Below are 24,506 nucleotides of genomic sequence, written 5' to 3'. Positions count from 1 at the left end.
TCCATACGAGAATATGGCGACGTATCAACTGTATGAAATATCCAGGAATAAGAGCAGTTCAAAGGAAATAGAAGTTGCAAAACAATGTACCGAGAACTTACTCGATGTACGGCCGCACTTCTGTCAGGTTGTTGAAGATATACAACGTAATGGTCCGCCATTCTTCGTTATCCAAAGATACTGGTTTCGAAGCACTGGCTGGTGCGAGATTCCCTTTGAGTAGGCTGAGGTTGGATCCACCCTTTTGAGGTTCGTCAGCATTGTACCGAGGCTTCGGATTATGCAAATGACGATTTTTGGCTTCGTAGTGTGCTGTCACGAAGTTTGCCGCCTCCTCAGTGATGAATGCCTCAGCCATCGATGCTTCAATTCTACGTTTATTTTTACATTTTTGTCGAAGCGTCTTCTGCATCCTCTCAGTTGGGTAGCACCAACGATTTTGCACGGGCCCCCCCAATCTTACCTCGGTCGGGAGATGCAAAATCAAATGCTGCATTGGATTAAAGAAGCCCGATGGAAAGATCTTCTCTAACTTGCAGATCAACTCCGGCGCCAACTCTTCCATTTCTTCTAGCACGCCAGGCGATAGTTCTTTCGCACAAAGAACACGGAAGAAATAGCTGAGTTCTGCCAGTACTAGCCATTCATCCTCAGGGATGAAGCCACGCAACATCACCGGCATTACCCGCTCAATCCATATGTGCCAATCATGACTCTTGAGACCAAATATCTTCAATTTATCAAGACTCGCTCCCCTCTTTAGATTCGCTGCATACCCATCGGGGAACATCAACTGCATTTTCACCCACAAGATAATTTCCCTCATAGCTGGCCTTCCAAGATTGAACCATGCCTTTGGCTTCGTCCAGTTCTGCTTTCCTTTCGGTTCTTTCATGTTTTGTAACGGCCTATCACATAGCGCCTCCAGATCGACTCTAGCCTTAGTATTATCCTTTGACTTCCCATCTATGCCGAACAATGTACCAAAAAGTGCCTCGGCGATATTCTTCTCAGTGTGCATCACGTCGATGTTGTGTGGGCAAAGGAGGTCTTTGAAGTAAGACAGATCCCATAAGCATGTCTTGTGAGTCCAGGCATGCTTAGAATTATACCCCTTGAAGTACCCTGGACGCTCTGGATCTGGCTCGAGAGCGTTTAACTGATCCAGGGTCTGTTGGCCTGTCAACGCAGGTGGTGCAGAGTTTTTGATAACTCTACCTCTGATGAAGTTCTTCTTTTCTTTCCTGAACTTATGGCGAGGATCCAGGAACTGTCTATGCATGTCGAAGCAAGAAAACTTGCGACCGGCCTGGAGCCAACGAAACTCAAGAGCTCCCTTGCATGTGGGGCACGGGAACCTTCCATGCACACACCAGCCAATGAATAGCGCATACGCCGGCAAGTCATGCGTCGAGTACATGTACCAGACACGCATTATGAAGTTCCGTTTGCTATAGGCGTCGTATGTCTTGAACCCATTATCCCAGGCTTCTTGCATTTCGTCCTTAAGCGGCTGCATGTACACATTCATATTTTTCCCCGGATAGTTGGGCCCTGAAATGATCAACGTTAGGAAAATGTTCTTTCTTTGCATAATCTGTCCGGGGGGAGATTGAGTGGAAAGACAAATACGGGCCAACAACTGTATTGGGCTGCCATGATACCAAACACACTGAACCCATCCGTGCTGATGCCGACTCGAGGATGCCTCGGATCTGCCGCTTTGTCAGCATGTAATTCATCAAACTTTTTCCACGCAACACCATCCGATGTGTGTACCATCATCAGATTCCATTCTGCATCTAATTCAGTTCTTTTGCCTGTTTTGTGCCATGTCATCTGTCTGGCCGTCTCTTCGACCATGAAAAGACGTTGAAGTCTTGGTACGATTGGCATATACCGAAGAACACTAACGGGGATTTTGGTCTGTGTCTTCTCACCCATACCGTTGTCTACCACAACATACCTGGAAGACTTGCAAATGGGACAATAGTTCAAGTCCGCATAGTCAAGCCTAAATAAGGCACATCCTTTCTCACAGGCATGTATCTTCTCATAGGGCATCTTCAGTGCACAGAGGATTTTGTCCGACTGGTACAGGTTTGCAGGCATTACATGGCCTTTGGGTAGAAAGCGTCCAAATACTGTCATTATTGCATCGTAGCATTCTCTGCCCAAGTTGAACTGAGCCTTCAGAGCCATTACTTGTGAGATGGCATCCAACGGACAAAGCTCAGTGTGCTCGTGGAGCGGACGTTTTGAAGACTCCAACATTTCATTGAAGGCCTTTGCAGATTCCTCCATCTCCTCGTCCGAATCCCGAGCATCATCATAGTCTTGCACCATGTTTTCCACCCCGGTACCATGCTCGTCGGTGCAACGACGATCCACCTCAGCTCTGTCACGTTGGGCAGAATCACCATGATATGTCCACACCGTATAATTGGGCGTAAAACCACTCTTCTGCAGGTGTTTTCCCATTTCATCCTCTGTCCTCTTTTCCCAATTGCCGCACCGGAAACAGGGGCACCAGGTTTTCCTCTGGCCATTTGCAAATGCGGCTTGCACAAACCCCTTGGTTTTTGTGAACCATTCAGCGCTCCATTTGTTCTGACCAGTGTGACCGGTATACATCCACGCACGATCACTCATCTTGACTTTCAGAGCTACTGGACACACAACAAATATATACATAATTCACCATGTATATATTCATCAGTTGATCTACTTTGTCAATTTTATTACGTCCATGCAACCTACACTCTAATAGGTAATGATAGGTCCTAATCCCACCCGAGTATGTGTAGATTGGGTTCATTTTCCCATGCTATGCTCCGGATCCGACGCAAAATTTCGGCAGCACCTCCCCGCTGTTCTCTTGATACACGTCTCTGCAATAAACAGAGAGGATGTGTACCCGGAGAACAACAGGGGAGGCACTGACGAAATTTATGCGTCGGATCCGGAGCAAAGCATATGGGAAAACGAACCCAATCTACACATACTCGGGCTATCCATGGATAGCGTTGGACAATTCGAAAGAATCAAGGTTATAAATATGCAAATGCATGCATATTTATAACTATAACGCTTTCGAACGGGAGACACATATTGGTTACGCATACTGATGATTCAAGACACATATATAGCTAGCTATCAAGTTTCATCGGCACGAACACCGGAACAGAGCAAATAATTGATGGGGGAGGAGGACATGTCATTTGTGCTCACCCACGAACGAAGGGGCAGAGCTCGTCAAACGCACGGCGAGGTCGTCGAACACCAAACCTCGCAGCGATGAAACAACTGCACATTTAAATCTACCCGATCAACACAATTATATATGATGTTTTTCATAACAAAATCGAAAAATATATGACCTAACTCATAATTCACAAATATATGACCCCGTCGGCCTCTGGACGGCCAAAGAGCACCTTTTCGGGAGGTGTCGGGGGTCGGGGTGTCGTGTCAGTGTCGGGGTGCCGTGTCAGGGTTGGGGTGCTGTTTCGGGGTCGGGGTGTCGTGTCGGGGTCGGGGTGTCGGGGTCGGGGTGGCGGGGTCTGGTGTCGGGGTCGGGGTGTCGGGGTCAGGGGGTCGGGGTGTCGTGTCGGGGTCGGGGTGTCGGGGTGTGGTGTCGGTGTCGGGGTGTCGGGGTCAGGGGTCAGGGTGTCGGGGTGTCGTGTTGGTGTCGGGGTGTGGTGTCGGGGTCGGGGTGTCGGGGTTAGGGGGTTAGGGTGTCGGGTTGTGGTGTCGGGGTGTCGGGGTGTGGTGTCGGGGTCGGGGTGTCGGGGTCAGGGGGGTCAGGGGGTCGGGGTGTCGGGGTGTGGTGTCGGGGTCAGGGGGTCGGGGTGTTTCCTTCTATCCTTCTTCTTCTTTCTTTCTTTCTCTTCTTCTTCTTCTTCTTCTTCTTCTTCTTCTTTCCTTTCTTCTTCTTCTTTCATCTTTTTTCTACTTCTTTTACTTCTTTTCGTTTCTTCTTTTCTTCTTCTTCTACTTCTTTTCTTCTTCTTCTTCTTTCATCTTTTTTCTACTTCTTTTCTTTTCTTCTTCTTCTACTTCTTTTCTTCTTCTTCTTCTTTTCTTCTACATATTATTTTTTCTTCTACTTCTTTTCTTCTTTTCTTCTAACACTAACACTATATAACACATATCTAGCACTAAATCTATCACTAACAATTAAACAGCAAAAAAATGAAAAACAGAAAAAAAGAAAAAATAACTCACCGGAGCAATGGGACGGTCAGGGCAGTGGGGCGGGTGGGCCGGGGACGTGCTGGCGCGTCGGGGCAATGGGACGGTCGGGGCAGTGGGGTGGGTGGGCCGGCGACGTGGTGGCGCGCCGGGGCGCCGGGATGGTGGAGCGACGGGGCGTCGGCGGGTGGGGTGGGGGCGGTGGGGTGGTGGGGCGACGGGGCAAGCGGGGGCGGGGGCGGCGCTGGGCGGCGGGATGGTGGGGCGACGGGGCGCCGGCGGGTGGTGTGGGGACGGCGGGGTGGTGGGGCGACGGGGCAAGCGGGGGTGGGGGCGGGGGCGGCGCCGGGCGGCGGTGGGTGGATCTGGTGGCGTGGCGTCCGGGAGGAGAGAGGGATAGAAACAGAGAGGAGTAACGGGCGGGGGGGGCTCGATCGGCCGTTAGTTAGGTTAGGTTAGTTAGCCTTTGCCGTCGGCCAATCCTTTGCCGTCCGCATTTTTTTATCTTTGCCGTCTGCTAGCAGACGGCAAAGAGGGGGGCCGTTAAGTTTTTTCTAATCGGCTCGTTAGTGGGGCCACCTCTCTCTTTGCCGTCAGCCAGCTGATGGCAAAGAATTGACAGATGGCAAAGACCTTCTTTGCCGTCTGCCAGTTGTTTGCCGTCTGCTTTTTGGTAGCTGATGGCAAAGACCTTCTTTGCCGTCTGCTAGCGGACGGCAAAGAACTGGCAGACGACAAAATCCCTGATTCCAGTAGTGAACATTTCTAAGTGCAGGAAGAAAATTTGTCTTAACAGTATGAAGATCCTCAAGCCATGAAACATAATGACTTATCTCCTCGCAGTTTAGTTCAGCTCCGGGACAGTTGTAGGTCCTGTCTACCAAGCGCCGGACATGTTTGCTTGAATGGAAATAAGCTGTCAATAGAAATTAGTTGTCAACTATTTTTGAATAAACAATATCAAAGACATAAATATGGTTGAGAAACTCACATAATGGTAGAACTGGAGGCGTCTGCACATCGATCCATATGTCTCTATTACCTTCAATATCATCTTCCGGACGAATATCAAAGGTGATAACCATATCAGGCTCAAATGCATAAGCCTTGCATAGTGCTTGCCAAGTTTTGCATTCAAAATAGGTGTACATGTCTGCGTTGTATAATTTGACGTTGAAAGTATAACCATGCTCGGTCTTCAGGTAAACTCTCTTTACCTCCATAGTTTCCATAGCACTGAAACCTATCTTATCCAAGACAAAAATTCTTGCATGGCAGGGGATGCGCTAGTAGAATAGTGAAAATTTAAAATTATAAGTTGAAGCAAATGAAGCATATATAAGTCATGCTTAATTATGAAAAAAGACTTTAATTAGATCATCAAATCTCAGATATCTAAATTTTCTTTCTAAAAATAAACTAGTTCTATTAATTCAACTAATTCAACTAAGAATTTACTAAAAATAAACTAGTTTATTAATTTTCTTACTAAAATATATAAAGTAGCTATATATAGTAATATTTTAATTAGATCGTCAAATCTCATATACCTACATTTTCTTACTAAAAATAAACTAGTTCTACTAATTCAACTAGTTCAACTAAGCATTACTAAAAATAAACTAGTTATATTAATTCAACTAGTTCAAATAATCTCATATACCTAAATTTTCTTACTAAAAATAAACTTGTTCTGTTAATTTTCATACTAAAAATAAACTAGTTATATTAATTCAACTAGTTCAAATCTCATATATATACCTAATTAATATCTAGCTAATTCATCTAAAATTGACATTAATATTTAACATCTTTTCCATATAATTCATCTAACATTAACATTCTAACATTCTTATCTATGTAATTTATCTAACATTAATCTAAACAACAGAAAACAGAAAATAAGTAAAAACAATATGTGTGTGTGTATGTGTGTGTGTATATGTGTGTGTGCGTACGAGCGGGGGGGCGGGGCGCGAGATGGCGATGCGACGGGGACGGCGCGACGACGAGCGGCGGGCCGGGGGCGACGGCGCGATCGAGACGGCGACGTAGTACGGGGCGGCGGCGACGGGCGGCGGCGGCGACGGCGGTGACGGCGACGACGGGCGGCGGGGCGACGGCGGTGACAGCGACGACGGGCGGCGGGGGCGGCGAGGGCGGCGGTGCCTGCGAGGGCGGCGTGCGATGGGCGACGGCGCGGCGGCGGCGGCGATGTCGCGTGGAGTAGTTGGAGAAGTGATGGTCGATGAAACTGAATTTTTCGTAAGTGCCATATATATAGGAGGGGCCTTTAGTATCGGTTGGAGCCACCAACCGGTACTAAAGGCTAATTTTCGCGAGGCCAAGGGGCGGGAAACTGCCCCTTTAGTACCGGTTCGTGGCTCCAACCGGTACTAAAGGCCCACTCATTAGTATCGGTTGGAGCCACCAACCGGTACTAATGGTTGTGCGCTGCCACCGGCGGTGCACAATGTTTAGTCCCACCTCGCCGAGCAAAGGGCAGCCGCACTGGTTTATAAACCCAGCCGCGGCTGCTCCTTCGAACTTCTCTATATAGCAGGCTTCTGGGCCTAACTTCGGCGCGCTGCCCTGTGAGCCTGCTGGCCCTTCTGGGCCTGTATTTGCAAACCCTAGGTCTGGCAGGCCCACTGGACAGCGCCCCAACAATTTTTTATATAATTTTCTTCTATTTATTTCTGAGTAGTTTTTTTCCTGTATTTAGTTTCTTTGTGAATATAAATTTTTTTCATATAGTTTTTTTCTTTTCTGCATTATTTATTTTCTGCTATTTATTTTTGAGTAAATTTTTTATATAGTTTTTGTCTTTTCTGTTTTATTTATTTTCTGTTTTATTATGATGCATACTGAACGCAAGAATCGGCTGGAGTTCAAATAAGTTTAAAAAACATTGAAGTGCCCGTGTAACAGATGAGTTCTTGTCCGAAACCCTGATGATACCATGCCAAGTTCCAACATTTTCAGAGTTCATTTTGTTGTGATTTTCAATTCACCGTCATTTAGCTCTTTAAACAAATCGGTAAATGACTGAAAAACAGCAAATGATGTCAGAACGTGTTGGAAATTGATGACGTCGCTTTGAATGATGCATACTGTACGCAAAAATAGGCTGGAGTTCAAATAAGTTAAAAAAACATTGAAGTGCCCGTGTAACAGATGAGTTCTCGTCCGAAACCCTGATACTCCGAAAGAGATTGTCCAGTTTGTACACGAGGTGCGTCCAGTTTTCGCCGTGACCCTCTCTACTCTTTTGCACATGCTATGCGGGTGAAATGATGATACCATGCCAAGTTCCAACATTTTCAGAGTTCATTTCGTAGTGATTTTCAATTTCACCGTCATTTAGCTCTCTAAACAAATCGGTAAATGACTGAAAAACAACAAATGATGTCAGAACGTGTTGGAAATTGATGACGTTGCTTTGAATGATGCATACGGAACGCAAAAATAGGCTGGAGTTCAAATAAGTTTAAAAAACATTGAAGTGCCCGTGTAACAGATGAGTTCTCGTCCGAAACTCTGATACTCCGAAAGAGATTGTCCAATTTGTACACGAGGTGCGTCCAGTTTTCGCCGTGACCCTCTCTACTCTTTTGCACATGCTATGCGGGTGAAATGATGATACCATGCCAAGTTCCAACATTTTCAGAGTTCATTTTGTAGTGATTTTCAATTTCACCGTCATTTAGCTCTCTAAACAAATCGGTAAATGACTGAAAAATAGCAAATGATGTCAGAACGTGTTGGAAATTGATGACATCGCTTTGAATGATGCATACGGAACGCAAAAATAGGCTGGAGTTCAAATAAGTTTAAAAAAACATTGAAGTGCCCGTGTAACAGATGAGTTCTCGTCCGAAACCCTGATACTCCGAAAGAGATTGTCCAGTTTGTACACGAGGTGCGTCCAGTTTTCGCCGTGACCCTCTCTACTCTTTTGCACATGCTATGCGGGTGAAATGATGATACCATGCCAAGTTCCAACATTTTCAGAGTTCATTTTGTAGTGATTTTCAATTTCACCGTCATTTAGCTCTCTAAACAAATCGGTAAATGACTGAAAAACAACAAATGTTGTCAGAACGTGTTGGAAATTGATGACGTCGCTTTGAATGATGCATACTGAACGCAAAAATAGGCTGGAGTTCAAATAAGTTTAAAAAACATTGAAGTGCCCGTGTAACAGATGAGTTCTCGTCCGAAACTCTGATAGTCTGAAAGAGATTGTCCAATTTGTACACAAGTTGCGTCCAGTTTTCGCCGTGACCCTCTCTACTCTTTTGCACATGCTATGCGGGTGAAATGATGATACCATGCCAAGTTCTAACATTTTCAGAGTTCATTTTGTAGTGATTTTCAATTTCACCGTCATTTAGCTCTCTAAACAAATCGGTAAATGACTGAAAAATAGCAAATGATGTCAGAACGTGTTGGAAATTGATGACATCGCTTTGAATGATGCATACTGAACGCAAAAATAGGCTGGAGTTCAAATAAGTTTAAAAAACATTGAAGTGCCCGTGTAACAGATGAGTTCTCGTCCGAAACCCTGATACTCCGAAAGAGATTGTCCAGTTTGTACACGAGGTGCGTCCAGTTTTCTCCGTGACCCTCTCTACTCTTTTGCACATGCTATGCGAGTGAAATGATGATACCATGCCAAGTTTCAACATTTTCAGAGTTCATTTTGTAGTGATTTTCAATTTCACCGTCATTTAGCTCTCTAAACAAATCGGTAAATGACTGAAAAACAACAAATGATGTCAGAACGTGTTGGAAATTGATGACGTCGCTTTGGATGATGCATACTGAACGCAAAAATAGGCTGGAGTTCAAATAAGTTTAAAAAACATTGAAATGCCCGTGTAACAGATGAGTTCTCGTCCGAAACCCTGATACTCCGAAAGAGATTGTCCAGTTTGTACACGAGGTGATTATCATAAAAAATACATTGATTATCAATTATCTTTTTGTGTACAATCTGAATTGTCAATATGAGTCCTCAACGGTTTAGAAACCGGTGAAGACTCATATTGCGACCACAAATTCTACACATAGAGTTCAATGAAGACCAAGTGCTTGTGATAGTTTGAGAAGTAACATATTTAAGGTGGTAAAAATCTTGCTAGGGGAGCGAGGTGGGACTAAAAACAGCCTGCCACAACCTCTTTACTACCGGTTCGTGCCACGAACCGGTACTAAAGGTGCTGGCCGGGCCCCATTCTCTTTAGTACCGGTTCGTGGCATGAACCGGTACTAAATGAAGTGCCGGTGTAACAGATGAGTTTTCGTCCAAAACCGGCCCTGATACTTCGAAAGAGATTGTCCAGTTTGTACACGAAGTGCATCCAGTTTTTGCCGTATTGTCCAGTTTGTACATGAAGTGCATCCAGTTTTTGCCGTAACACAAGAAGTTCGAAGTTGTAATAAGTTATTAAAAATAAAAAAGAGGCGTAATGCTCGTTAATTAGCTTCAAGCCTTTCGGAATAGTGTAGACTGCACTGCACATAGCTCCGTGCAGTCTACCCTATTCCTCAAGGCTTTAAGCTAAGCAACGTAAAGGTGAGCATTGCGCCTCTTCTTCATCGTCTCTGCACTCAGGGCTTTTAAACCGCTCCTAGTGCCTCTCTCTTCGCGAGGTGGGACTAAAAAACAGCTTAGTAAGAAACTCTAGTACCGGTTCATCCCACGAACCGGTACTAAAGGTGCTCGTGGGGCCACAGCCTCATTAGTACCGGTTCGTGGCACGAACCGGTGCTAAAGGTTCGCCACGAACCGGTACTAAAGATCTCCTCCCACCTAACCGTTTGAACCGGCACTAATGGACACATTAGTGCCGGCTCAAATGCAAACCGACACTAATGTGTCTCATTTGACCCTTTTTCTACTAGTGTGGTCCCAACGGATCTATTTGATCGAACTATCTATGAATTGCGGCGGATGTGGAAACCATATGATGTTATGATTGTTGTTGTGTTTGCGGGTCGGATCCTTCTTATATGTGATTTGATTCTCTTCGTTGGCAACGGATCATGTTCTTGTGTGTTGGACAATTGGGGCCATAGATCAAATACTCCCTGATTCTCAGCCACAACAAGGTTTACATGCCTTCAATGAGGAAGTAGTGATGTCCGTGGTGCTCCTTCAGCTCGTTTTGGTGCTAATAGCCATCGGTAGGTGGTCCATGGCCTTACTTGTAATTGTATTTTTTTTTTTACTTTCTGGGGTACTTTGTACTAATGTTGAATATGTTTAATAGATCAAAGGACCTTTTGTGCACAAAGAAGACACCCTTGAATGGCCACTTTACTCATTATTAATGTGGTTTTATCTTTTGACGTCGAAGTATACTTGTTCGTAAATAGGCACTCTAAAAATCAATTAAATACCCAATAACATAAAGAACTTACTCAGTAAAAAAATAACTCGAACAAAAATTTCCTGCTCAGAAATTTGAAAAAATATATTAATAAATAATGATTCTGAAAAATCGAATAAGAGAATCCTAAAAGTAAGAGAAACCGCTAAAACTATAACAATATTTTCATTTACTAGGAAATTTTATCGGACATCCCAAAAATAAATCTAGTATAAAACCATCAAATGGGCGGCTAGTTATCTAGAAACGATAATAGTTATCGGAAGTAGTGTAAGAACTTAGCCAGTAACAATTGGTAAAGACTTAAAATTTAATGTAATTTGGCAAATGAAACTGCAAGTGCCAGGGTATATGTTACTCTCATTGCAAACTATTCTTCTAGACATCACACACAAACAAGTAGTGGGTGAACATTTTATAAGTACATGGTATACAATTTTTATAATTAAATGAACTAACCCAAAAATATTTTAGAGTTTTTTAAATATATAAAAGGTTAGAAAGGGATAAGACTGGAAACGAAGAATACGGAACACAATAACAACTTTTTAATGTAATTTGGTGGGACGCCGCATTGTGAGAGCAAGGAGCGCTTGCTATACAGCGCGTTATACGCCACAAATCACTTCCAGCGCTCGAAGGGAGCCAGCTAGGACGGGGCCATTAGCTCATGAGTTGAAAAATATTAACAAATTTGAAAATTGATCATGAGTTCAAATTTTGGAAAAGGTCAAGGATTTGGAAAAAGTTCATGAGTTTGAAAAAAGATTTTTGGGAATTTAAAAATTGTTACCAATTTGCATTTTTTTCACTAATTTGAAAAGGTTCATGAGTTTGAAAATTGTTTGGAAATTGGGAAAAAATGCGGATGCGAAAAATGTTTCTAAAACTTAATTTTTTTCACTAATTCACAAGAAAGTTGGTGGAAAATAAAGATGTAAAAATTAAAAAGAAAATGAGGATGAAAACGAGAAAGGAAAAAAGAAGAAGAAGAAAAAACATGTGAAAAGTGTGCATGAAAAAATCAAAAGAAAAAACGTCTAGAAAGACCCTGCCAAACCTGAGCCGATGGAAAAAATCTACTTGGGCCAGCCCTAAAACCAGCTTCTTAAAAGCTAAATAGGATCTAGCAAGGGCGAAGGATGTAACTATGGCAAACCCTATTCGGGGCTTATGCACATTTTGAGGGAGATCCTATTGGACACTAGTAAAAATCGAACCCTGGATCTCATGTTCCCGAAGAGGTGCTATTACCAGTGGAGCTAGCGTATGTTATTGAATATAGTGATGCGCGAAATAGTTACGAACCATAACTAGAGCCGATACATTTTTTCTAATTTCAAACGCAAAAAAAAAAAAATTTAAACGCGAACACATTCCAAATTAGTGAAGAAATTTGGAAAACTCAGACATTTTCAAAAAAAAGAACTTTTTTGAACATATTGAACAATTGTTTTTCAATTTTTGAACTCCTGAACTTCTGGAATTTTTTTTAAACTAGGACATTACTTTCAAAAAGGGATCATTTCATTGAAATTCCAAACCAAAATTTATAACACAAATTTTTTTCAAGACGGGGACATATATTTCAAATTCCAAACCAATATTTTCAACACAAACATTTTATTAAGATTGGAACTTTTTTTAAGCTATGCAAAGAAATTTAAAAATTAGAACATTTTTACATTTTCTGAAAAACTATTTAAATGGAAATATTTTTTGAAACCTCAAGCGATATTTTAAAAACATGAAAATTTTCTGAAACTTCTGAACAATTTTTAAAAATGGTATATTTTTTGAATCTCCTGAACAAATTTGGAAACAGGCACATTTCTTAAATTTGCAAACAATTTTTGAAACGGACTTACTGGTTGGAATATCCTAAAAATGAAAATTTCGAAAGTGAACAATTAGTTTAAAAAAAATATGAATAGTTTTATAAAAAAATTGAATTTAAGGAAAAACAAAAAGTAACAGAAAAATAAAACAGGAAAAAGTACAAATTAAACGCCGCGCTGAGACAAAAACGAAAAAATGAACGCTATATAATGGGCCGGGCCACTGAATTTCTTAATTTGAGATTACGCCGCGCTGAGCATGCTATAGGATGTTCCGCCCGTTGCTGGCGTTTTCACAAACGGTCGCCTATACCCTCCGTCATGGGCCTGCGTTTTCACAAACGGGCGCCCGTCTAACTTTGCATTCTCTGTTTTTCAAACAGTAAAACAAACTGCAAGTGAACACGCTGGCGACTCGAAGCGGCGACCTCCTGCTTCGAGCATCTTCTCTTCGGTCACAAACCACCTAGTCACAAATCTTCAAGTGCCTACTTTCATCTTTTTATCCTTTTCTTCTTCTTTTTTCTTTTCACTTTCTTTTTCTTTTTTCCTCTTCCTGGTTCGATGAACTGTTTTCAAATTCACGAATATTTTTTAAAATTTGATGTACTATTTTTCCGATTTGATGAAGTTTTTTTTAAAATTGATTAACTTTTCTTCAAAATCTGTGAACTTCTTTTAAAATGAATGACATTTTTTCAAGTTCGATGAACAGTTTCTCAAATTTGATGAAGTTTATTTTATATTCAATGAACTTTTTGAAAATCGATGAGATCTTTTTTCAAAATTTGTGAACTTTTTCAAAATGATGAACTTTCAGAATGAATGATTTTTTTCAAATTTAATGAACTTTTTTTGGAATTCAATAAACTTATTTAAAATTGGACCGACCTTTTTTAATATTCGGTGAAATTTTACCAAATTTGATAAAAAAATTCGAATATGTGAAATTTTTTCGAACTATTCATGAACTTTTTCGACGTCATATTTTTTTTAGTAATTCTTGAACTTTTCTTTGAATACATGAACTTCTTTTGATTTTGTGAACTTTTTTGAATAGACGAACTTTCTGTACATGTTGGTGATTTTTCTAAATGTTAGAACTTTCAAATGTTGTTCACATTTTTCCAAAAAAGAATCATGTTTTCCCAAACTGTTCCAAAAACTCGAAAATCTAAGCTATAAATTAAACCGTACAATATTGTGTGCAATAAATAGCGCGGCCGTAGTTGTTCTTATGAAGCTCGCGATGAATTCAGTCACTAGCGCTCAGTTGGTCAGGTGGATAGCCTAACACATACACCAAAGTAAGTGTGTGTGTGTGTGTGTGTGTGTGTGTGTTTGATTCATGTAAGACGCTGGTTTTCTGGTAAGTTTTTGTGTGACAGAATAGAATTTGTGTCTGTGTCGCATCTGTGGGCCGGACCCCAAGGGACTGCTGTGAGTGCCATTTCCCATTCTTATTTTGCCATTCGAAGCGCTGCATAGGAGCACTCTGTAACTATTGTGCTTGCGAGATGTGCCATGCTTTTTCTCGCTTTTGTTGTATGGTTTTTTGTTTTCTTTCTTCCTTTTTCCTTTTCCTTATTCTTATTTCATAAGTTTTCTATTGCTCTTCTTTGACTTTTACTTATTTACCTGAATATGGAAAAAATGTTCATCATATTTGGAAAAAGATCGTCAAATATGAAAATAAGGTTTGTCGAATCTGAAAAAATATATTCGAATTTCAAAAAAAGTACATCGATTTTGAAAAGAGAGTTCATCAAATATGAAAACACTTCATTAAATTTGAGAAAAAGTTCACCGGACTCCAAAAGGAGTTTGTTGATTTTAAAAAAAAGTTCACAGAATTTGAAGAAAAGTTCAATATTCTGTGAACCTTTTTAAAATCAATGCATTTTTTTGATTTCGTTGAACTTTTTGTCAAATTTGATTAAGTTTTTTTTCATATTCGATGAACTCTTTCCAAAATTAATGAACTTGTTTTTCATATTAGATGAACGATGGGTTTTCTTTGGCTTTTTCTTGTTGATCCAGCCTTTTGTATTTATTCTTCACTTTTTAGTTTTTCCTTCCTTTTTTCACACAGTTCTACCTTTTTCAATAAATGTTGTTATACACATGCAATATTTTTCTGATACACCATACATGTTCAATATTTGTCAAATACATGATGACCATGTTTTACATACATATTTGGAAGATTACTAGAATATGTGTTATCAGTTTTTCAAATACATATTGAACATTTTTTTGAATGGGATGAAACATTTTCAAAGTTTGCACGAACATTTTTTTACATTGTATAAACATTTTTTCACCCATGCGACGTGCTCCTTCGCATCGTAGCTGGTTCCTCGAGGCACATGAACGGAGGATCCATCCCGTTGGTGTTTTCCCCAAATTTGTTGAACTTTTTTTTTTCCAAATTTAATGAACTTTTTTTTAACTCGATGAACCTTTTTTCGTATTCGATGATCTTTTTCCAAATTTGATGATTTTTTAATCTGTGAACTTATTTCGACATTTCATGAACTTTTTCAACTTCATGTTTTTTTAGTTTGTGATTTTTTTAATACATGAACTTATTTTGATTTTGTGAACTTTTTGTACATGTTTGTGAACTTTTTTTGAAATCTGAGAACTTTCAAATGTTGTTCACATTTTTTCCCAAAATTATCATGTTTTCCCAATCTGTATACAAGAAATTCAAAATCTAATCTATAAAGTAAACCGTACAATATTCTGTGCAATAAATAGCCAGCTGCAGTTGTTCTTAGGAAGGTCCCGAGGAATTCAGTCACTAGCGCTAAGTAGGTCCGGTGGTTAGCCTAACACATACACCAGTGTAAGGGTGTGTGTTTGATTCCTGTAAGAGGCTATTTAATTTTATGCTATTTTTTTGTGCCACAGAATAGAATTCGCGTCTGCGTCGCATTCGTGTGCCGACCCACGAGGGACTACTGTGAGCGTTAGTTCCCATTTGCAGTGTTGTAGGTGCTGCATAGGAGCACCCTCTAACTGTTGTGTTTACAAGACGTGCCACGCTTTTTATGGTTTTTTGTTCTCTTTTTTCCTTATTCTTATTTTCTTAAGTTTTCTCTGGCTTTTCTTTGACTTTTTCTTATATATTCGAATATGGAAAAAAAGTTCATCAAATTTGGAAAAAGTTCATCGAATATGGAAAAAATGTTCACCGAATTTGAAACAAGTTAATTGAATTTGAAAAAAAATTCACCGATTTTGAAGGAAGAGTTCATCGATTTTGAAAACAGTTCACTGAATATGAAAAAAAACTTTATCAAAATGGAGAAAAAGTTCATCGAACTTGGAAAAATTCATTGATCTAAAAAGAAGTCCACGGAATTTGAAGATTCATAACTTCTCTTCATATTCATTGAGTTTTCAGTGTTGGAGAGTTTGTCGGTTCTTATTTGGGGAAGGTCCTCTTCCTTATCCTATTGTCATCTCTTCTCCTTCGCAGTTGGATATTGCTTGTCGTCTTCCATCCAACAAGCTGGAGTTTGCTAATTTTGGAGTTCAATTGCAGTAGTTATGGCAGTTCTGGTTTTTGCTTCACTAGCGGTTGTAACGCTGGTGGAAACAGTTGTACCGGCCAACTAGTACTTTCGGGACAACCACTGCGCTAGGGTGATACCTTAGGGTTCGTAGTGCTCCAGGACGGCGGTTGTACCGCCTGGAACTTGGCACACTCCAGGTTCACTGCTCGGTGGTTGTACCGGCCTAGTACTGCTCCAACCACCGGAAAAAGGGGTGATACCCTTCTGTTGTGGAACGGTAGTAGGGAGGTGGCGGCCGGGTAGTTTTTGGATGGCTTTGGCGTACCGGTACTATCCTGGCTAGAGCGGTTGTATCGCTCTGGACTTAACCACCGCCAATACTTGGTCCAGACGGTTGTACCCCTCCAACTACCGGTCACAGGTGACTCCCTACTGTTTGTGGAGCGGTTGTGGGTGGTGGTAGCCCAGTAGTTCTGGGATGGCTTCGTCCGACTAGTACTACTGGTGCGACCCCTGGTTGTACCGCTCCTGTGTTATTCTGCAATATAACGGGCATATTCGTGCACTACTAGGGAAAACCTTAAACACAGAAGCTTACCAATAGAGCGGGTCAAAAAAAAGCGCTACTGCTATTTACTGCTAGCGCCTGGTCACAAAACGCGCTACAGCTAAGGTTATAGGAGTAGCACGTCTGCAGGAAGAAGCTCTACTACTACAATTCCCAGACTGTTCTCGGCAGGCTAGGAATAGTAGTAGCGAGCTTAGGTAAAGCCCGCTGCTGCTAAGTTTGTTGTAGCAGCGGATTTTCTGGGAAAAGCGCTACTGCTAATGAAAATAAAATAAAATGAAAAACATATAGAAAAGTAAATGAAAATTAAAGAAATATAAGAAGGGGAAAGTAAAAAAGAAAATGTGAAGGAAAATAAAATAAAAAGAAAAATAAAGGAGAAATGTGTAGCAGTAGCGTGCTTTGAGGACAAGCGCTATAGTTAATGTAGTAGTAGCGTGTTCCTTGTACCCCCGCTATAAATAATTTCCTTAAATAAAGGAGAAAGGAAAAATGAAAAGTAAATAAGAATAGGAAAAGGAGAAGGAAAAGGAAAAAAGAAAATAAAAAGGAAAATAAATAGCTACTGCCTATAGCAGTAGAGCATTTTGGCAGGCAGCGCTATAGCTAAGTTAGCTATAGCGCTTTTCTGGGCCAGCGCTACTGCTATTTTTTTAACCCCCACGCGGTTTTTCATCCCCAGTCCCCCCCTCCCGGCCACTTCCCCCAAATCATGAAGGAAATATTCCCTAGAGGCAATAATAAGTTGTTATTTATATTTCCTTATATCATGATAAATATCTATTATTCATACTAGAATTGTATTAACCAGAAACTTAGTACATGTGTGAATACATAGACAAACAGAGTGTCCCTAGTATGCCTCTACTTGACTAGCTCGTTAATCAAAGATGGTTAAGTTTCCTGACCATTGACATGTGTTGTCATTTGATCAACGGGACCATATCATTAGAGAATGATGTGATGGACAAGACCCATCTGTTAGCTTAGCATAATGATCGTCTAATTTTATTGCTATTGCTTTCTTCATGACTTATACATATTCCCGTGACTATGAGATTATGCAAATCCTGAATACTGGAGGAACACCTTGTGTGCTATCAAACGTCACAACGTAACTAGGTGATTATAAAGATGCTCTACAGGTGTCCCCGAAGGTGTTTGTTAGGTTCGCATAGATCAAGATTAAGATTTGTCACTCCGTGTTCAGTAATGCACATCACTATAAGCCTTGCAAGAAATGTGACTAATGATTTAGTTGCGGGATGATGCATTACGGAACGAGTAAAAAGACTTGCCAGTAATGAGATTGAACTAGGTATGATGATACCGACGATCGAATCTCGGGCAAGTAACATACCGATGTCAAAGGGAATAACGTATGTTGTTATGCGGTTTGACCGATAAAGATATTCATAGAATATGTAGGAGACAATATGAGCATCCAGGTTCCGCTATTGATTATTGACCGGACATGTGTTTCGGTTATGTCTACATAGTTCTCAAACCCGTAGGGTCCGCACGCTTAACGTTCGATGACGATTTGTATTATGAGTTATGTGTTTTGGTGATCGAAGTTTGTTCGGAGTCCCGAATGAGATCACGGAGATGACGAGGAGTCTCAAAATGGTCGAGAGGTAAAGATTCATATATTGGAAGGTTATATACGGACACCAGAATGGTTCCGAAGAAGATCGGGGATTTTTCCGACTAACGGGAGGTTACCGGAACCCCCCGAGAAAGTTAATGGGCCTAATGGGCCATGGTGGAGGAGATGAGGGAGGCCACGGGAGGTGGCGCCCCCCTTTCCCAATCCGAATTGGACAAGGGGAGGGGGCGCGGCCCCCCTCTTTCCTTCTCCCTCTCCCTCCTTTCCCCTTTTCCCCCCTCCATTGGAAGGAAATGGGGGGGGGGGCGAATCCTACTAGGAACGGAGTCCTAGTAGGACTCCCCCCTCTTGGCGCCCCCCCTTGGGACGGCCTCCTCCTCCCCCCTCCTTTATATACGTGGGCAGGGGGCACCCCAAAGGCACAATAGTTGTCTCTTAACCGTGTGTGGTGCTCCCTCCACAGTTTACTCCTCCGGTCATACCGTCGTTGTGCTTAGGCGAAGCCCTGCCACTACAACAAAAACGGCTTGTATGGTCGCTTTTTCTGAGACGCTATTTGTCTTCATCTCTGTGCCCATGAACACTAGCAAGCTAAAGACGCTTCTTAAGACGTTTATGGGGCGTCACAAACTTTTGCTTATAATTGGCCATTTAGAAAATAGGTATATAATTTTAATTAACTTAGAGACGATTTGTGAGACGTTTATATGCGACTATAATCTAATCTTGTGTACTCAAAAGGCAAATAAAATTGTAGTTGTGGTAAAATTCGAATGGATGACCCGAGTAATTGCAGAACAAATTGACCAAGAGGCATTTTGTTATTTGATTGCGACCTTAATCATCACATTCATAATATTCTTCTAAGTAATATTATATTAATATTCTCATGTTAAAACAAAAACCTTGATCATCTCTCCCTGGAAAAAAAATCCTTAGTCATCCGAAAGATACAAGGGATTTGATGATTTGCCCTATTATAGTTTGGCACTTGATGAGTTGCAACATTTGATTTAGACTTATATATACTTTACATTAATTTACTGATCATTTGCCCTGAGTGGCGTTTTGCTGAATTTTAATTTATTTAACTTGATAAATCCTAGTGGAATGACCTAAATACCCTTTGGTATTTTTGCAATATGCTTTGTACTACTATACGCGGCTCCTGGACTAAACAAATCGATCTACTATGAGGGTTCGTCCTTAGCGCCGCCGCTGCTCGGCACCTCGGCACCAGCCGCCGCTCTCCCGCCGCCGTTTGCCCCCAGCCAGAGCTCTCAAGCCGCCGACGGTCGCCACCTATCATAGATCTGACGCCACCGCCACTCGCCCCTAGCCTCAACTCCTGCTTCGCTCCACTCTGCTCCCCCGCTGCTCGATGGTTGTTCCCTCTGGCCAGAGCTCCCACGCAGCCCCCCGCTACTTCTCCCAGCCAAGTTCCCCAGCCGCCATATGCTGATATCCTCCCTCCAGCCAAAGTTCCCCTGCCACCCGACGCCGGTTTCCCCCTAGCCCAAGCTCCCCCGTCGCTTGACGCGATGGCGGAGCTGGGGGCCTTCCTGGGAATTCGGGGCAGATCCTATATGACGCCCGTGTCCGTCCGTTCGTCGCTGCTTCGCTGAAGCGAAGCGAGCGAACGAGGCGCACGGGCTGACTCACTTCGAGCGAGACCTGGTTTTGGGAACCTTCTAGTAGGTTCCTTAAACCGAGTTTTTTTTCTTTTGCTAGTTTTTCCGTTTTTTACTTTTTTAAACCTTTTTGTGTCCTTTTTCTGTTTCTTTTCTTTCATTTTATCCTTTTTCGTTTTACTTTTATACTTTGTTTTCAAGAAAATGGTTCGAAATCCAAATTTTGTTCATGATTTTAAAAATTGTTCATGGATTTATTTTTTTTACTTTAAAAAAATGTTCAAAATTCAAAAAAGTTCAGCGTATATCACAAAATGTTCAATATATATTTAATATTGGTTTAGTGTATATAACAAAATTGTTCCATGTGTAGTTAAAAATAGTTCAACGTATATTACAAAAATGTTCAATGTATATTTAAAATTTGTGCATCATATATCACAAAAATTTACACTGTGTAGTTAAAAAATTGTTCGGCATATATTCACAAAAAATTCAATGTTTATTTGAAACTTATAAAAATTCAACAAATGTTTGGAGTTTCATCTGTGGTCAATAATTATTCACGTTCTTTTTTTGTAAAAATCACGTTTTAAAATTTTGTTCGAGAAAACGTTATTCATTTCTTGAAGGAATGATTAAAAGGCGGATCTACCTCTGTACATAATATCTATCTTTGAGCGTTGTAATTTAACATATGGTGAGTCGCTGGTGCAGTGGGGAACAAAGCTGCTATATCGCGATGGGTCGCGGGTTCTAGTCCATTTTTTTGGTGGCATTTCTCTTTTTAGGTTCGCTCGTTGGAATGGCCGGCCCTTTTTGCGCTAATCCTTGACTACGAAAAAGTTTTGTGCAAAACAAATACTACATGTATTATAAGGTAATGAGTGACTAGGCCGTTGGCCCATGAGCCCAAACACAACCAGGCAGCCACGCTTGTTACCAGACACGAGGGACGTGGTGGTCTGGTCAGGCGCGCGAGTAGCCGACCGTGTTTCCCTTCCTCGATTCCAACTTTTCCCCAACCTAGCGCTAGCTGAAGGCTCTGGCGGCGGCGAGCGATTCTTGGTCCGGCGGCGGCGGCCGGCTCTCCTGCCTCTCCCTCGGTCCCTCCCCTCCCCTCCCCTCCATCCGGCCATCTCACTCCCCTGCCCTCGGCCTCCGGCGCCCAGCCCTCTCCTCCGCGGCTCCCCCAGGCGCCAGGCCACCAGTCCGCCTCCGGCCTCCCGAGCGCGGCGGCAGCAACATCCAGCAGTCCGGCCTCCGTTCCTCAACAGCCACAATGTAGTGCATCTATTCTTTCCCTCCGTTTCTATTTTCTAAACAAATTGAAGATTATTCTGTGATTGCTTGTAAATTTAAATCGAACTTGATTCATTCGCTGCGTATGATCACAAATGATTGCTACTTACTAATTACTATGTGATTCATTTGCTTCTTACTATGGAAATTGAAATGTTTATCCAATGTACATCAGACCCGGACGCCGGTTGGCCCCGCCAAAACGCAGCTCCCCGCCAACGCCCCTCTCTCTCAGCTGCCGACCTCGGCAACGAGCTCACCCACACGCCTCTGCTGCCAGAAGATTGCCCGCAGGTTGTTGTTTTCTTTTTTTATATCTCTGCATCATGTGGAACATAGCTCGAATTGAGATATATCACTTGTGTTTTCCCTTTCTATCTTACTGTGATGCACTGTATTATTGCAATTTGAAAATTGTTGTTAAAAATCGGTGAACCTTTTTGGTGGTTGAATAACAATTGTTGTTAAAAACAGTGGTACTGTTGATTGGATGGCGCTCATTTATGACATAATATTCTTAAGTCGATCTGGTTAGGGGGAACTGCCTATGAATGCCAGAGAAGAATATTCAGCAGTGTGATGCAAAATTTGAATTACCTAAGTTGTGTGTCATCTCTACTGTTCTTGATTTATCAAAGCGAAACTAGTGGATATTACTTACTCCCTCCGTTCGGAATTACTTGTCCAAGAAATGAATGTATCTAGATGTATTTTAGTTGTAGATACATCCATTTTTGTGACAAGTAATTCCGAACGGAGGGAGTAGATTTTTAGTAACTAGTTACACCAGCTAGCCTTCTGCTGTTTGTCACTTGAATGCAGAAAAAAATCAAGCATTGGAGACATCCATTTTTTGTCATCGATGAAAACTTCTTTATGTACTTCACATAAATTCTTCTAGTAAAGACACTTCTCGATTTATGTTTTGTAATGTAAGGTGAATGATTGCGGTAAATCATATTATACAATTTGAACCTAAGTATCAAATGTATAGTTTAAATATGCTTGCCCGTCTTGTGGTCCTTTCACAAGATCATATTGGCTAAATAAGAGTAAGAAATTTTGTTATATGGGTCATCGCCGATGGCTACCACAGAATCATGTATTTCGGAGACGAAAGAAGGAGTTTGATAACACCGAAGAGATGGAACTTGCACCTATAACAATGAGTGGTAGCTCAGCTTTGAGGATGTTGCAGGGCAGAGTGTTTGTCTTAGGAAAAAAGGTTGTTGTGGCAAAGAAAGGGAAAGGGAAAAAGAAGGGCAAAGACAGTGAAAAAGGAACTGAAGGTCCTGAAAAACAGAAGCGTAAAAGAGCGCCTAACAAGAAATCAGGTAACGTCGCACGTAAACCTGAAAAGAAGCCTGAGGATTGTTTCAAAAAGAAGTCGATATTCTTTGATTTGGAATACTGGGAGCACAACAAGTTAAGGCACAATCTAGATGTCATGCATATTGAGAAAAATGTCTTTGAAAATTTAATTGGAACCTTACTGGATATTGATTCTAAAACAAAGGATGGCCTTAATGCACGACTTGACTTGGGAGAAATTGGAATTCGATCTAGCCTTCAACCTCATGAAGGTGATAAGGGTAAAACTGAATTGCCGCATGCACCTTTTAATATGTATAAAGAAAAGAAGGAGATTCTTTGTACAGTGATTAAGAATTGTAGGACACCTGATGGTTGTGCATCAAACTTTTCAAGGTGTGTGAACATGAAAGAATTGACATTGACTGGCCTCAAAAGCCACGACTGCCATGTTATTCTACAAGACATCCTTCCTGTGGCACTTTTACACTGTTATCCCAGTAAAGATGTCATGATATTAGTTGTTGAGCTGGCTAATTTCTTCAAGAAACTATGCTCCAAAGTGTTAGATTTCTCTGAGCTTGACAAACTGCAAGAGAGTATTGTGAAGACACTTTGTAATATGGAAAAGGTTTTTCTTCCATCGTTTTTTACTGTCATGGTACATTTAATGGTGCATTTAGTTGAAGAAGCTAAACTTGGTGGCCCGGTGCATTACAGGTGGATGTACCCTCTAGAGGGGTATGCTACTTTGATTGATTTGTTATTTTCCACAGTGCATCTAAGTATATGATTTGATTTATTGTTTCCCATTATGCATATAACATTGTTGTTTTATGATGTTCAGATCATTTGTTTGGCTAAAGTCACTTGTGCGCAATAGAGCTTATCCTGAAGGTTCTATTGCTGAAGGATATACTGTTGAAGAATGCTTGACCTTTTGTTCAAGATTTCTAGAAGGAACCACACGTTTCACAAGAACATCTAGGAACCCTGATCCTTCAGATAATACAAAGGGCATGTACATGTTTGATAGTGTTGGTGAGCCAATTGGAAAGGCTGTCACTATAGGCCAATTGGACGATCAGCTTCTAGTTCAAGCACATCGATGTGTCTTGCGACACTCTGATGAGCTTGATGATCTCCGTAGGTGTGCTTCAATGCTATCTCCTATTTCTTTTATTTTTCACAACTTGGAAAAAATCATGATGTTATTAGTCTTATTATTACAGAGAATTTGTGGACCAAGAGAAGAGGAAACCGGGTAACTTAAATTTGACGGACGATGACAATGAGGATTTGATTAGTAGACACTTTGCTGACTGGTTGGAACAAAAGGTATAATTCACCTTTAGCATGTTCCTTCATTGTAGTTTCATGTGAACTCAATGTAACCACTCTTACATACAGGTTATACTAGATGATGGATCGGATATCACAGAAAAGATAAGAGCATTAGCCGCAAAACCAAGCAAATGCGGGGTGCGCTATAGTGGCTATATAATTAATGGTTTCAGGTTTCATACTATCAGTCGCGAGACAGGACGCGTGACACAAAATAGTGGTGTCGTGAACCTTGCTGAAAATGGTGTGTCCTATTATGGTCGGTTATCTGACATCTTTGAATTGTCATACAAAGATTACAAGGTGGTCTTCTTTAAATGTGATTGGTATGATGTTCATCACAAAGCTGGTATTATAAGAGATGAGTTTGGATTCACTCATGTGTACTTCTCCCGAAAAATACATACAGGGGAGAAGTTAGAGGATGATCCTTTTGTATTTTCTTCCCAAGTGGACCAGGTCTTCTATATTCAAAATCCGAGAAGTGAGAATTGGAATACCATGGTGAAATTCAAACCTCGTGATATTTTTGACATGGGTGGAGAACCATCTTCAGATGAAACAGAGTAGTCTTTGTGCTTTTAGCTTGTTACTGCAGCTAAGATATAGGTTGAGCACTTGTCATCCATGCTCCTAGGTAGAATTACTCCAACATAATTATTCCAGCTGGGTGGATCTTCTTCAGAATGTATTGTTCCCTATGTGACTCTGTGATGAACGAGCCTATGGTCTTTTTTTTAATGTGTATGTTCCCTTTTGTTATGAATGAACAGTTGTATGGCTA

The 24,506-nt window shown here is 41.3% G+C and overlaps 1 protein-coding gene and 1 pseudogene across 3 annotated transcripts; both read left to right on the top strand.

Moving 5' to 3' along the window:
- Window positions 1–21,053, top strand: part of LOC141040661 (uncharacterized) — a 27,553-nt pseudogene extending 6,500 nt beyond the window's left edge.
- Window positions 20,754–24,506, top strand: LOC109758365 (uncharacterized). Of its 3 annotated transcripts, XM_073507753.1 has the most exons (6): window positions 20,754–21,049; window positions 21,243–21,361; window positions 22,164–23,119; window positions 23,226–23,528; window positions 23,611–23,716; window positions 23,789–24,506. In XM_073507753.1, the coding sequence occupies exons 3-6, from the start codon at window positions 22,212–22,214 to the stop codon at window positions 24,290–24,292; spliced, it is 1,821 nt and encodes a 606-aa protein (XP_073363854.1). In that variant the 5' UTR covers window positions 20,754–21,049; window positions 21,243–21,361; window positions 22,164–22,211; the 3' UTR covers window positions 24,293–24,506. The 3 variants fall into 3 exon arrangements, with proteins under 3 accessions (XP_073363854.1, XP_073363853.1, XP_073363856.1); XM_073507755.1 differs by lacking the exons at window positions 20,754–21,049; window positions 21,243–21,361 and having other exon boundaries at window positions 21,783–23,119; window positions 23,789–24,025; window positions 24,132–24,241; XM_073507752.1 differs by lacking the exons at window positions 20,754–21,049; window positions 21,243–21,361 and having other exon boundaries at window positions 21,721–23,119.

The sequence above is a fragment of the Aegilops tauschii genome, chromosome 2, assembly GCF_002575655.3.
Source record: "Aegilops tauschii subsp. strangulata cultivar AL8/78 chromosome 2, Aet v6.0, whole genome shotgun sequence".
Classification (NCBI taxonomy): Eukaryota; Viridiplantae; Streptophyta; class Magnoliopsida; order Poales; family Poaceae; genus Aegilops; species Aegilops tauschii.
Note: the sequence above shows the minus strand (reverse complement) of the source record. Positions and strands in the feature narration are given on the sequence as shown.